We start from the raw sequence: 15,082 nt of genomic DNA on the forward strand, positions 1-15,082 counted from the left end.
CCAATGGTTGCTCACCAGATCCCCGACCATTGCTTGGTTCTCCGACTCGAAGTTTGTGATCGCTGGACTGCGATTTCCCTCACAGCCACGCCTTTGTGGTGCAGCCTGAGTGCCTTTGTATGCCGACTCCCCAACTCTCCGTGCCTTCCTCCATCCATGGAGCTGCTCTGGAGCTTTTCCCTACGTCTTCACAAGTTCTGTAATCAATCTTCCGGCGCTACTTTTGTAGGTAAGTAGTTTTCTTCAAATTGTTCTGTTGTTCACCGTTGCCATCATGTTGCATATTGTTGCTACTAGGAGAGAGCTTTGATTCCTCTGGCTTGTAGAGATCACTGAGTCTTTGTAAGGTTTAAAACAAGAACTCATTTATGACATTTCAGGAACTATTTACACTTTCTCTTTCTCTCTGATTCACTGCTGCTTCTCATTAGCATGTGATAAGATGACATGTAATCTCTGACATCATCACTGTAGGAGGTGTTACTCACACTGTCCCAAACATTAACCCTTTCAGATCCTTATACTACAGTGTTAATGGACTATTGTGCAATTTACTGAGAGGTAACCAGTATGCTCTGTTCACTACATCACAGATGACATCCATTTTATTTTGTGACCTCTGCTGCTATGCAGTGCATACTGTCACAGGATAAAATGAATGCAGCTTCTGGATATATTTTGATGCCAGTAGGATTTTTATTTTTTTCTGTGTTTAATGCAATATGAATGAAATTAGCATTATTTGAGTCAGTGAGTGAGTGTGAAATTTTGGTCTCAATGTGTAGCTCTTGACGTGTGCAGTGCAAACTGCTGGCATAGGCTGCCTGCAGGTATTACCACAAATGGGCACAGATCTTAGTTATAACTCAGTTTTCATTTTGTCCACAAGGCATTATATTATATTTAAAGTGTTTATTTAACTATCAGAAAGTTGTGGAGCTCTCTTTCTGATCATTCAGAGTCTTTTTCATTGAAGTGAGGAAAAAAATCACCAAGTCCTTTGTAATTGAGATGCTATGAAGTATTTGAGATTCTCCAGCACTATTCACTCAGATAGAAGGGGATTGGGACCCCTACCTTCATTGATATGTAATTTTGTTTTAAAGCAGTAACCTGTAATTGTAATTTTTTATGATTGTGCTGCTGTCTAATTTTTAATACTTCCCCTGTTTGTCCTTCTGTCTGGCCTTTTGGATTCTCCTTCTGGCAAGGGGATGAACAAATGTCTGCCAGGATTCCACCTATGCTGCTCTTATTCTGCTTACTGCTAGAACTCCCAGTGATTAATGTTTCTGATTTTCTCCTCCTCAAGGTTGAAAATTACCTAACCTTCACTTTGCAATGCCCCACAGTGGTCCAATTGAGATCATGGATTAAATTGAATGGAGAATAAAACCTACATCTCATCCTCATTGTACAGCGTCACTGAGCTAAACTTATTATACTTGACGTACTAAGGAGAAAAAATAAACTGCTTACCTTGTGTTATTTATAATATTGGTTATTGCCACCACTGTCAGTATCTTGCGGCCTCACAGTATTTGTTTGCTGCTTCCACCCATTTTCCAAACAATAGGATAGAGGTTTACATGTGTTATCAACGATCCTGCACATAAGCATTTGTATTTATTGACCTTTTTCCTCTTTCCAGGATGGCACCAGACAACGAAGGGAGAGAAAGAAAACAGTCTCCTTCAGCAGCATGCCAACAGAAAAGAAGATCAGCAGTGCCAGTGACTGTATCAATTCAATGATTGAAGGCTCTGAACTTAAAAAAATTCGCTCAAATTCCAGAGTTTATCACCGCTATTTTCTTTTGGATGCAGACATGCAATCCCTTAGATGGGATCCTTCAAAGAAAGAATCGGATAAAGCAAAGATTGACATAACGTCAATAAAAGAGGTTCGAACAGGAAAAAATACAGAAATGTTTCGCACCAATGCTATTTATGATCATATTTCAGAAGATAGTGCATTTTCAATAATTTATGGAGAAAACTATGAGTCATTGGACCTTGTAGCTAATTCTGGAGATGTAGCAAATATTTGGGTTACAGGCTTACGTTACCTGATCTCCTATGGGAAGCACACACTAGATATGATAGAGAGCAGTCACAATAACATGCGGGTATCATGGCTTTCAAGCGTTTTTGCTGCAGCTGATACAAAAGATGTAGGGCACATATCATTTAACAGAGCTGTGCAGCTTGTTAAGAATCTGAACTCTGGACTGAAAAATACCAAAATTGAATTGAAATTCAAAGAATTGCACAAAGCAAAAGAAAAAGTAGGAACTGATGTTATCAAAGAGGAACTTATAGAAGTTTATCATGAGCTTTGCACGAGACCAGAAATATATTTTTTGTTAGTCCAATTTTCAAGCAATAAAGAATTTCTAGATTCCAAGGACCTGATGATGTTTTTGGAGGCAGAGCAGGGAATGCCACATGTTACAGAACAAGTAAGCATGAACATTATTCAGAAATATGAGCCATCAAAAGAAGGACAGGAAAAAGGTTGGCTTTCCTTAGATGGTTTTACCAAGTACCTCATCTCACCTGAATGCCATATATTTGATCCAGAGCACAAGAAGGTTTGTCAGGACATGGCACAACCAGTGTCTCATTATTACATTAATGCATCACACAACACATACTTGATTGAGGATCAGTTCCGAGGTCCTTCAGATATCACAGGATATATTCGTGCTCTGAAAATGGGGTGCCGAAGTATTGAGGTGGATGCATGGGATGGTCCCGACAATGAACCAGTCATCTATACAGGCCACACGATGACATCACAGATAGCCTTCTGCAGTGTCATTGATGTAATTAACAAATACGCTTTTGTCGCATCGGAGTACCCTTTGATTTTATGTTTGGAAAACCACTGTTCATTAAAACAGCAGAAGGTAATGATCCAACATATGAAACAAACCTTTGAAGACAAACTGTACACAAAGGCCCCAACTGTTGAAGATAGTTACCTACCCTCCCCTGAAGTCCTTAAGTACAAAATTTTGTTAAAAGCAAAAAAGCTACCAGCAAATTTCACAAGCTCTGCAGGTGATATTACGGATGAAGATGAAGGTGCAGAGATGGCAAAAAAGATGGCAGATGAGAATACTGACCAGCAGAATGTAGTTCCAAACAGAAAATTTAAACTTTGCAAAGAACTCTCAGACATGGTGTCTCTTTGTAAATCTGTACTATTTAAAGACTTTACTGACTCACTTCAAAATCAGAAATTCTGGGAATTTTGTTCATTCAATGAAGTAACCGCCAGTAAACTTGCCAACGAATATCCGAAAGACTTTGTGAATTACAATAAACGTTTCCTCGCCAGAATATATCCAAATCCAATGAGGATAGATTCAAGCAACATGAACCCTCAGGACTTTTGGAAATGTGGCTGCCAAGTAGTGGCAATGAATTACCAGACACCTGGTTTAATGATGGACCTTAATATTGGTTGGTTCCGTCAGAATGGGAATTGTGGGTATGTACTTCGTCCTGCCATCATGAGAGAAGAAGTGTCCTATTTTAGTGCCAATACTAAAGATTCAGTGCCAGGTGTTTCTCCTCAACTACTGCATATCAAAATCATTAGTGGCCAAAACTTTCCAAAACCCAAAGGATCAGGTTCTAAAGGTGATGTTGTAGATCCCTATGTGTATGTTGAGATCCATGGAATACCTGCAGATTGTGCAGAGCAAAGAACTAAAACTGTTAACCAAAATGGAGAGAACCCCATTTTTGATGAAAGTTTTGAATTCCAGATTAACCTCCCTGAGCTGGCAATGGTACGATTTGTGGTTCTAGATGACGACTACATTGGAGATGAGTTTATTGCTCAGTATACGATTCCTTTTGAATGCTTGCAACCAGGATACAGACATGTGCCGCTTCAGTCACTGACAGGTGAAATTCTACCATATGCCTCATTATTTGTACATGTGGCAATCACTAACCGGAGAGGCGGAGGGAAACCTCACAAACGTGGCCTTTCTGTGAGGAAAGCTAAAAAGTCAAGAGAATATGCTAGCATGAGAACAATATTGATAAAATCTATAGATGAAATATTCAAGACTGTTGTCCAGCAATTGCGGGAAGCAACTGATCTTCGAGAAAATATGCAGGTACGGTTGTGTAAATAAGTTTTGTTTAGTCCATTGCAATGTAATAAGAATTGGGATAAATTGTTTTCTATCAGTTAATTTTATGGTATGATAGAAATGAGATGTTAACAACAACAAACAACAACTTGTATTTATATAGCACCTTTAAAGTGGTAAAACATCCCAAAGGGCTGCACAGGAGCGTTATCAAGCAAAGTTTGACACTGATCCACATAAGGAGATACAAAGGCTGATAACCAAAAGCTTAGCTAAACAGAAGCTGAGAGATTTAGGGATGGAATTCCAGAGCTTAGGGCCTAAGCAGCTGAAGGCACAGCGGGCAATAGTGAAGTGTTTAAAATCGGGATATTCAAGAGGCCAGAATTGGAGGAGTGCAGGTATTATCAGAGCATTGTAGAGCTGGAGGAGATTGCAGCGATAGGAAGAAGTGAGGCCATGGGGAGATTTGAAAACAAGGATGAGAACTTTAAAACCGAAGCATTGCTTAACTGGGCGCCAATGTAGGTCAGTGAGCATAGGGTTGATTAGAGTGAGGACACTGGCAGAAAGGTTTTGGATAGCCTCAAATTTATGAAGGGTAGAATGTAGGAAGCCAGCCAGGAGTGCATTGGAATAATTAAGTCTAGAGTTAACAAAGGCATGAATGAGGGTTTCAGCAGTAGATGAGCTGAGACGGGGCAGAGCCAGACAATGTTATGGAAGTAGAAATAGGTGCAGATATGTGATCAGAAGCTCATCTCAGGATCAAATATGACATCAAGGCTGTGCACATTTTGGTTTAACCTCAGACATTTGCCATGGAGAAGGATGGAGTTAGTATAGCTAGGGCGTCTTCCCAATATTTAATTGGAGAAAATTTTTTCTCAGCGAGGATTGGAAGTTGGACAAGCTGTTTGACAATTTAGAGACAGTGGAGAGGTCAAGAGGTGGTAGTGGTGATGAGGTAAACCTGGGTGTCGTCAGGGTACATATGGAAACTGATGCTGTTTTTGGATGATGTCTCTGAGGGGCAGCATGTAGATGAGACGAGGCCAAGGATGGATCCTTGGGGGATACCAGTGGTAATGGATCAGGAAGAGAAACCATTGCAGATGATTCTTTGGGTATGACTTGATAGATGAGAATGGAACCAGGTGAGGGTTAAACCCGCCCAGCTGGATGACAGTGGAGAGTCTTTGGAGGAGGATAGTGTAGTCAAGCGTGTTAAAGGATACAGTCATTTTGAGAAGGGCAATGAGGGATAGTTTACCTTGGTCACAGTCATATAGAATGTCATTTAAAACTTTGATAAGAGCTGTTTCAGTACTGTTTCAGTATTGTGGCAGTGGTGGAAACCTGATTGGAGATTTCAAACATGGAGATTCAGAAACGGTGGGCGTAATTTGGGAGGTGAAAAAATGCTCAAGGACTTTTGAGTGCAAAGGGAGGTTGGTGATGGAGTGGTAGTTTGCAAGGATGTTGGGGTCAAGGGTTTTTTTTTGAGGAGAGGGGTGATGACAGCAGATTTGAAGGAAAGGGGAACAGAACTTGAGCAGTGAGAATTGTTAACAATATCCGTCAAGGAACCAACAGAAAGGACTTATTTCATATGCACAACAACCCTAAAATGTTATTTGAGCTATTCCCTATCATGTACAAGCTTCTTGTATGAGGCTGCTACAATTTTAAATTCTTGGTGCCAGCATTATAATAGGTTCATCTGTGAGATTGTCCTATTTATAGGTGCTGCATGGTTTAGGCTGGTCATGCTGTGAACTCATTATAGGGTGGTGGTTTAGGATAAAGTTAAAGTCACCTTTATTTAATAATCATATTATCTCTGATAGCTTCAGCTGTTGCAGAACTCCGTTCCACATAAATGGTTTAAGAAGTGTAAGTTTTAATATGCTAAGAACTCTGCAAGTTTCCTTTTACAAAATTGGCTATTTAATCTGACAATAATGCATTACTATCGTTGATCTGCTACTAAGATATATTTTTAACATCCACATCATTTAAAAATTACTTGTAAAAATTGCTACTCAGCCATGTTTTTGTGGGAAAATCAATGTGAATACCAAATCAGGAAACTTGCAACATATAACTCTAAAATTGGAAATAGTTGGAAACCTTCAGTAATGATCAGGTATTGTTGGTACGGTGTAGTGAAACAGAATTTAAAAGGGAAAATATTATAGCGAGATAGAAATAGGAGAGGGGCAAATACAGAAATCGTAAATATGAGGGAAAAGAATCATAGATTATATGAGGAATAAAGATCACTAAATGAAGCGGAAAAATCATTTGTGGAAGCACAAACCTGCTTCCGTTTCAGAAGAGGTTGTTACAGGAACCTAGCTGTCTAAAACTTCCAATATGGCAATGTATTTATTTATGTATCATAGCAAGTTAAGACCTTTATTTTCTCACTTTTAGTTGTCCCACAGTCTGTATCACTATCTAACAGAGATAGTAGATAGGCAACCGCTTCCCAGACCATGATCTATTCTGTTACCTGATCAGCAAATTTGTACAAATGGCTGGCAGTAACTTTCCATTTTTCGATCCCTACAGGAAAGCACACGGGTTCTGCTTGGTTTCTGCCCTAACAATCTAGCCATGACTCATAATTCACCATTGCTAATTACATCCCAATTCTTGGTTAATGAATTCATTTTAAATCAAGACCATTCGCAGACATTTTATGTGAGGTTGAATGGTTTTGAGATAGGCATTCTGTTGAACAGATCAGGCTATTTATTTCTGATAAAAGGTCACAGACTTGAAACATTAACTCTGCTTCTCTCTCCACTGCTGCTGCCAGACCTGCTGAGTATTTCCAGCACTTTCTATTTTTGTTATAGGCTATTTATTTATGTATCTGTGTATCTTAAAAAGAGAGAATGCTGAAAATACATAACAGAATTGTCAGCATTTTTTGGGGGGGAAAAGACAGGTTAATGTTTTGAGTGCAACCATTTGTCAAAGTTCTTTCAAAGCTTCCCTTTGAAAAGATAATGTAGACAATAAAATTTATTTTTCTGGAATCATTAGTTGCAAATGATTAATCAGTTGATTAACATGTTAAAAAGCTTGTTACCTTCTGTGCACTTTCTTAAGCCAAAGATGGCCTTGCCCAAAAGTCCAATAAAGAAGCACTAAAACTCTACATGCTGTATCTAGTGCAATAGTGTATTCAGTATAATGTTAACCTCTGTCACTACATTTCTGAGAAATTCCCTTTCTAGCGAGATTTAGTGACCAAAAAGTAGGTTTTTCTTTCAACTAGAGAACTGGCATTTGCTAAATACTATATTTACCAACAATGGAGTTAAAAGTTGATGCAACTTGGCAGACTAACAGTTAAAGAAACATCAGTACAAGGTCTGGTGCGATCCCATTCTAACTCCCCATCTATGTATGCTATCCATTGCTCTGTCTCTATCTCAACTAAATGACCAATATTGAGAATATCTTAACATAAAGTATAGAATTTAATATTAAGTCTGGTCATGTTGTACCTCTTTAGGGATATGTAGGATTTTTGTGATTGTGATTGTCTCTTCCTTTGCTGGATGTAACAAGGAGTAGTTGAGATCCAGTGCCAAGGGTTGGGCGATAGCCCCAAGAAGCCACCCTTTTGGGCTACAGTGGCATGATATTCTAATAGTGTGTATGCTTCCTATTGAAATTTATGCCGCTGTGGTTGTCCAGAAATAATCATTAACTTGCAAGACATCAGCTTTCTGTAGTCAAAATTGCCTCTTAGTGAGTAGTTAAACGATTATCTCTTTTCATTAAATGCACTGTAGATGTTACTTGCTTGGTAGTACACTAAAAGAAACAATAAATAGAAATATGGCTGATTGCATCTCACACACTAATATAAACACTGTACTCTGTGCAGTTCTTTTAGTTTTATCTCCATTGAAAAACTACAGAATAAAGTTCTAACAAAATGGAAGCTAAAGCAAAGTTAATCGAGGTTTTGTATATTTCTTTTAGAACTATGTAAACCAACAATATTTCTTCAAGGTTAAATGAGATTTCTTAAGCAATCACAGTAGCCTTGTTATACTTTAGGACTTGTGATATGAAAGGGAGAAAAATCCTGAAGCAAGTCATTGCAGATAATACTACACATGCTTTCACAGCCCATTAGATCTAAAAATAAATGAATGATAATATTTGTTTCTTTAGTAGTAACTTCTTGAAGTGATTATACAAAGACTTCTGTACTGAAAAGGTTGTAAAGCACCATTGAATGGAATTATGGGAAATTTTTGTCCAGTGACTTTATGAACTTAAGAATATTTATCAGTGGCACCAGATGAATTCATAAGCCCATCACGTAACTGCTCATCAGAGACAATCTGAGATTTATACCTAGAATCCAACAGGAACAGGTGGTGCCCCTGCAGACAGAGGTTTGTCAGTCCATCATCCCAACTCCAACACCATCATCCCAGAGGAAGATTATTCAGACACTTTACCTACACCATAAGGATGAGGTCATATATAATTTGGAAACATTGCAAACTATATAGAAGCATAATCAAGCACAATTTGACTCGGAGCCACATAAGGAGATATTAGGGCAGTTGATCAAAGAGATAGGTTTTAAGGAGTGTCTAAAAGGAAGAAAGAGAGACGGAGAGGTTTAGGGAGGGAATTTAAGAGCTTAGGGCCTTGGCAGCTGAAGGCATGGCCACCAATGGGGGAGCAATTAAAATTGGGGAAGCTGAAGAAGCCAACATTAGATGAGCACAGATATCTCGGGGGGTGGGGATTGTGGAGCTGGAGGAGATTACAGAGATAGGGAGAGGCAAGGCCATGGAGGGATTTGAAAACAGGATGAAAATTTTAAAATCAAGGTGTTGCTTAACCGGGGGCCAATGTAGGTCAGCGAACACAGGGTGATGGGTGAATGGGACTGAGTAGGAGTAGGTTCTGAATGTGATTATGTTTACAGAGGGTAGAATGTGGGAGGCCAGTTGGGGTGGGTTGGAATAGTCAAGTCTAAAGGTAACAGGCACCGATGAGGGTTCAGCAGCAGATGAGCTGAGGCTTCAATCTATCAATAGACTTGTTGATACCTCAATGTACCTCGCTGATCTGTTTTACATCAACCAGTTTGGATTGTATTAGATTGACACTTGGTGGGATTAATTTAGGGATAGACTCTTAGATAGCTGACAAGTTAACAGCATCAAGTAACTAGTCTATGTGATAGATTTGAAGTTTATATATTTATACTTTGCAATGTCTCCAGGTTTTATATAACTTGATACTTAAATGTATCTGAACGAGCTGATGTAAATCTAACTTTCCTTGTTCTCAGGAAATTTGTGTATCTACGTGACACACTGTGTCTGGATAATATAGTGTACAATCTTAACTTCTGTAAACTTTCTCTTTCTCTCTGTCAGAAATGCCCTTTCCACCTTTTACAGAGACATTCTTCCACATACACTAGACAGAGAACTTCTAGACTATTTAGTACAACAATATAAAACTGAAAAGTAATTAAAATAAATTTCTACCCTTTTTACTACTACAAACCATGACAAGGACGACTAAAAGAACAAGTAAGAAAAGCTAAGAAAAATTAACAATTAACTTCAAAACACCATTTTATATTTCCTTGATTTTCAAAAACAAAGTCTCCTCAATCTAAGTGAAGCAGATGTTTGAAGAGTTCACCCCTTTTTGGTGTAAATTAGCTCAAAAAAGCCATGGTAGGGCCCATGATGATTTCAGGTTAATTAACCATCAGAATCCAGACATGTCAGGTGGCAATTTCACTTCTCTAACTTCTCAGTCACTCCTTAACAAAGAGCTCCATACACTTTTGGATGACATACTTATATCTCCTAACAAACTATCTCTCAGCCTGTGGCCTGGATGGCTTTTACATCCCCAATTTCTATGAGAAAGTCTTGTTTCACATAAGTATAAAAGCAAAATACTGCGGATGCTGGAAATCTGAAACAAAAACAGAAAATGTTGGAAATACTCAGCAGGTCTGGCAGCATCTGTGGAGAGAGAAACAGAGTTAACGTTTCAGGTTGATGACCCTTCGTCAGATCTTCATCAGATGCAATTTGTGTGTTATCTGCATCATCTCCATCGAACAGGAGCCCATTAAGTGTTGTACTTTTGTGGAATTTGAATATTGTTCCATAATATCTTACAGCACCATTTCTGGTTTTATTGTCATTTTGTTTTATTAATGTTATTCCTGAGTTTTCTCTTTAGCTCTGTGTTTGGGCTACACAGCGCAATATTTTAGACAGCTCATCAACTCATTAGCTTGGAGCTAGGGGCTTTCTTCTGGCACTAGATTTCACTTTGAATACCTTAAAGTTGGGAATTTGCAATGTGTTTCTGGATCTATTTATTTTAATTGGAGTAACGTTCTGCGATAATTTATAACATTTTAACATTGGTGTTACCGGAGATCAAGCATATCAAAGAGAAAGGTTCTATTCATCATTATTATTCCACCTGTAGTTATTACTTGAAACAAAGCATGGACAGTAGTTTGTACCATTAGCACATAAAAGGCAAACTTTGTCAAATGTTACCAGCGCAGTATTTTTTTAATTCAGCAGCTTGCAAACAATAATTCAAACTACTAAGGGAATTGAATAGCTAAAGACTGTTACTATCATACATATGCCACAATTTAAGGTTTGTATATTTTCAAAGATCATACACTGGGTTCTGCATACCAGAGAATGGACAATTAGCACCATGGATTGGAGGGTACAGGCTGAAGACTCCATTCTGATCAGTTCCTAATCTCAACGACATGGTTGGGGGGTGGGGGGGGGGGGGGGGTTGGTGGGTGGTGCCAAGTGCAGGAGAAGGGAAAATCGGACAATGCATCCACCAGGACCCTCACATTCTGTTGGCTGGCTAATAGCATGTTCTGCAATGCCCTAACATTACCCACTGCATTTTATCTACTTTATAGTCTGAGGGGATTAGAGAAGATGAAATAAATGAAACAAAAGCAACTGCTTGCAGGGAAAAAAAAGAGAGAAAGAAAAGCCCTTGCAGTAAAAACAATTGAGGAAAAAATTGGCCCTGAATTTCCACAGGGTTCTCCTGATCACCTGCCACAACCTTATGTTCTTAACCTCATGCAGCTGAACACAATGTTAAATGGCATGAAGGACTCACCAGTGCTATTTATCAGGAGCATGAAGTACTTACAGTTTAGTTGCTGGATTATTTCTTCTGGCTACTGGTGCAATTGTACACGTTTTTGGTGCTTTTCTATACTTGGTTAAAGTTTGAATAGTCTACAGGGAGTGGTGTGGCTGGTGCTGAAGTACTTTTCTGTTACTTAAAAGCTTGTGCTGAAACAAGTTGCTTCCAGGAAGTGGTGGACTAGTAGGCCTTACTGTTGGAATTGAGCATGACTGGGAGAATGAAGAAAGGCTGCTAGGAGAGGAAGGTTAGAGTCGGGGCAGAAGGACACTCAGCAGGAGGCAATGTCCACAGAGGGAGATAGGACCTGGAGACAATTGGGAGAGGCAGTGCAGAGTGGCGGACCTGCGGGAAACTACTAAGGAGATGATAAAACGAGGCCCAGGCTCGGAGCCTTCACTCATCTGGAGACAGTAAGAAGTGTGTGATTACACCTACTGCAGCTTGTGAGTCAGAATAGATTAAGGGATGAGGGAGAAGTGGGATGAGAAAAGGAGCATTAGGTATGCAGATACCCTTATCATTGGTTGCTCCAACCCTGCCAGTAGCTGTGGCCTCAGTGATGCTCTTTCCTATTGTGGCGAGCACTGTTTTCACCATGGGGTGTTAAAACATGCGGGTGCGCTTGTCCTCCTCCAGTTCTTACTTGCTACCCATTGTTATGCACCACCTTCTCCTGAAAGAAAGAGTGAAGTGTTCCACAATATGTTTGCGTGATGTGACTGCCCAGGTTGAATAGCTGCCAGTGTGTGCAAGCTGTGAGTTGTGGGTAGAAGACTTGCAACAGAGTTAAGTGTGTGAGGGTGAGGTAAAGTATATGAATTTTAGAGTTGGTACTGATTGATAGAGATTGTTGGCAGATGGATGATAGGGGTTTAGAGAATTGAGCAGTGGATGAAGATAATGATGCAGTTGGTAGGATTGCCATTTGAAGATGAACTCACTCACCTTGAGCACTCATGTAAGATTGTTAAACCTCAGCCTGCACTGCATCCATGTTGTTCGAGCTATACTCCTGGCATTGTACTCTGCCATTACTTGTTCCCACTGCCTCCTGAGAATATGTCTGGATGCCCTCCTGCTCCTCTGCAGTTGCAGGACTTTGCTCCATCTTTCCACTTTTTTCACCGAAACCTCCAGTGTATTCTCTGAAAACCTTTGTGCTCATTCTCTTGCATGCTTAGCCATTGCTCACAGCCCAGATTCCCTTTTGAAAAACTCCCACCACTTCTTGCGGGCTGCCTTTAAGTTATGCTCGCCATTTATGATATCAGGAGCTATGCTGATGATGCAGCCAATAAACAGTGCAGCTAATGCTGGCTGCACACAGAAATCATGTCAAAGATTGGGCAGCACCATTTAAACATGATGCTTGCAACACAGTGAACGGGTGTCATTTCATCGTGTACTGTGATCCCCATGCCCAGTTTCAAGGTTGGCAAATTTCTCCCCCTATGTGCTTTAATCCTAACAACTCTTTTAATTCAATATTATTCAACTAGCATATTTATTTAATATAATCCATGGGCTGGATTTTACCAGCCCTTTGGAGACAGGCTGGGAGGCAGGAGGGCTGGTGAAATGGCGGTGTAAGACATCAGGGTGGGGGGGAGCCTGACGCCTTCTTGCTGCTACGGCATATTACCAGTGGCGGGAAGCTCAGTGGCGCAGCCACTCAGCGGGTGGCCAATCATGCCAGTTATGTGCCCAATTAAGGGCCATCTCCCACCTATCTATCTTTCTATCTCTATCTTTGGCCTCCTTATCTCGAGAGACAATGGGTAAGCGCCTGGAGGTGGTCAGTGGTGTGTGGAGCAGCGCCTGGAGTGGCTATAAAGGCCAATTCTAGAGTGACAGGCTCTTCCACAGGTGCTGCAGAAAAATGTGATTGTCGGGGCTGTTACACAGTTGGCTCTCCCCTTGCGCCTCTGTCTTTTTTCCTGCCAACTACTAAGTCTCTCCGACACGCCACACTTTAGCCCCGCCTTTATGGCTGCCCGCCAGCTCTGGCGAACGCTGGCAACTGACTCCCACGACTTGTGATCAATGTCACAGGATTTCATGTCGCGTTTGCAGACGCCTTTAAAGCGGAGACATGGACGGCCGGTGGGTCTGATACCAGTGGCGAGCTCGCTGTACAATGTGTCTTTGGGGATCCTGCCATCTTCCATGCGGCTCACATGGCCAAGCCATCTCAAGCGCCGCTGACTCAGTAGTGTGTATAAGCTGGGGATGTTGGCCACCTCGAGGACTTCTGTGTTGGAGATACGGTCCTGCCACCTGTTGCCAAGTATTCTCCGGAGGCAGCGAAGATGGAATGAATTGAGACGTTGCTCTTGGCTGACATACGTTGTCCAGGCCTCGCTGCCATACAGCAAGGTACTGAGGACACAGGCCTGATGCACTCGGACTTTTGTGTTCCGTGTCAGTGCGCCATTTTCCCACACTCTCTTGGCCAGTCTGGACATAGCAGTGGAAGCCTTTCCCATGCGCTTGTTGATTTCTGCATCTAGAGACAGGTTACTGGTGATAGTTGAGCCTAGGTAGGTGAACTCTTGAACCACTTCCAGAGCGTGGTCGCCAATATTGATGGATGGAGCATTTCTGACGTCCTGCCCCATGACGTTCGTTTTCTTGAGGCTGATGGTTAGGCCAAATTCATTGCAGGCAGCCGCAAACCTGTCGATGAGACTCTGCAGGCACTCTTCAGTGTGAGATGTTAAAGCAGCATCGTCAGCAAAGAGGAGTTCCCTGATGAGGACTTTCCGTACTTTGGACTTCGCTCTTAGACGGGCAAGGTTGAACAACCTGCCCCCTGATCTTGTGTGGAGGAAAATTCCTTCTTCCGAGGACTTGAACGCATGTGAAAGCAGTAGGGAGAAGAAAATCCCAAAAAGTGTGGGTGCGAGAACACAGCCCTGTTTCACGCCACTCAGGATAGGTAAGGGGTCTGATGAGGAGCCACCATGTTGAATTGTGCCTTTCATATTGTCATGGAATGAGGTGATGATACTTAGTAGCTTTGGTGGACATCCGATCTTTGCTAGTAGTCTGAAGAGACCACGTCTGCTGACGAGGTCAAAGGCTTTGGTGAGATCAATGAAAGCAAAGTAGAGGAGCATCTGTTGTTCGCGGCATTTCTCCTGTCTCTGACGAAGGGAGAACAGCATGTCAACGGTCGATCTCTCTGCACGAAAGCCACACTGTGCCTCAGGGTAGCCTATGGCACCATTTTGCCAGCGTCGGGGTGTCCGCTGTCTCATGGGGAGACCTCCAGTTAAACCCTGGTGGCCTTCGAGGGTTCCCCATGGGATGCGGGGGGGGGTGACCTTTGTGGCCGTTCCATGGTCAACGGAGGGCCCCCCCCCCAGTGCCACTGATAGAAGGCGCCCTCCCCGCTATCGCTAGGCCCCAGCACGGTAAGAAAAAAAAGTACTTTTTCTTCAAGGGCGTCTTGGTGTGGCGGCACCTTCTTCTTCCTGCAGCCTCAGCAGTGGCTGCCTCTAATGGTGGCACTGCCAAAGCTGCAGTGGAAGGTGGGTCACCATCCTCAATTTGACGGCAGTCCGGCGGCTGCCTCTTAATTGGCCACCACCGGTGAAATGTTGCCCAGGGTCCCAGCACAGGGTCGGGTCCTGCTTTCTGTCCTGGCAGCAAGACTTCTTACCTATATATCCCTATTCTTACAATACAATGTCTTTAGCCATGAAATTCATCCTTCTCCAATGATATCAGTATCAATGAGGG

At 41.5% G+C, this 15,082-nt stretch overlaps 1 protein-coding gene across 2 annotated transcripts in view; it reads left to right on the forward strand.

The window, feature by feature from the left end:
- LOC137347347 (inactive phospholipase C-like protein 2) overlaps positions 1-15,082 on the forward strand; it is a 362,127-nt gene that overhangs the window by 180,469 nt on the left and 166,576 nt on the right. For both annotated transcript variants that reach the window (XM_068011820.1, XM_068011821.1), the window contains exon 2: positions 1,652-4,138. In XM_068011820.1, coding sequence (XP_067867921.1) covers positions 1,652-4,138 — 2,487 coding nt within the window. The remainder of the gene's footprint in view (positions 1-1,651; positions 4,139-15,082) is intronic.

This window comes from Heterodontus francisci, chromosome 2, assembly GCF_036365525.1.
Source record: "Heterodontus francisci isolate sHetFra1 chromosome 2, sHetFra1.hap1, whole genome shotgun sequence".
Lineage (NCBI taxonomy): Eukaryota > Metazoa > Chordata > Chondrichthyes > Heterodontiformes > Heterodontidae > Heterodontus > Heterodontus francisci.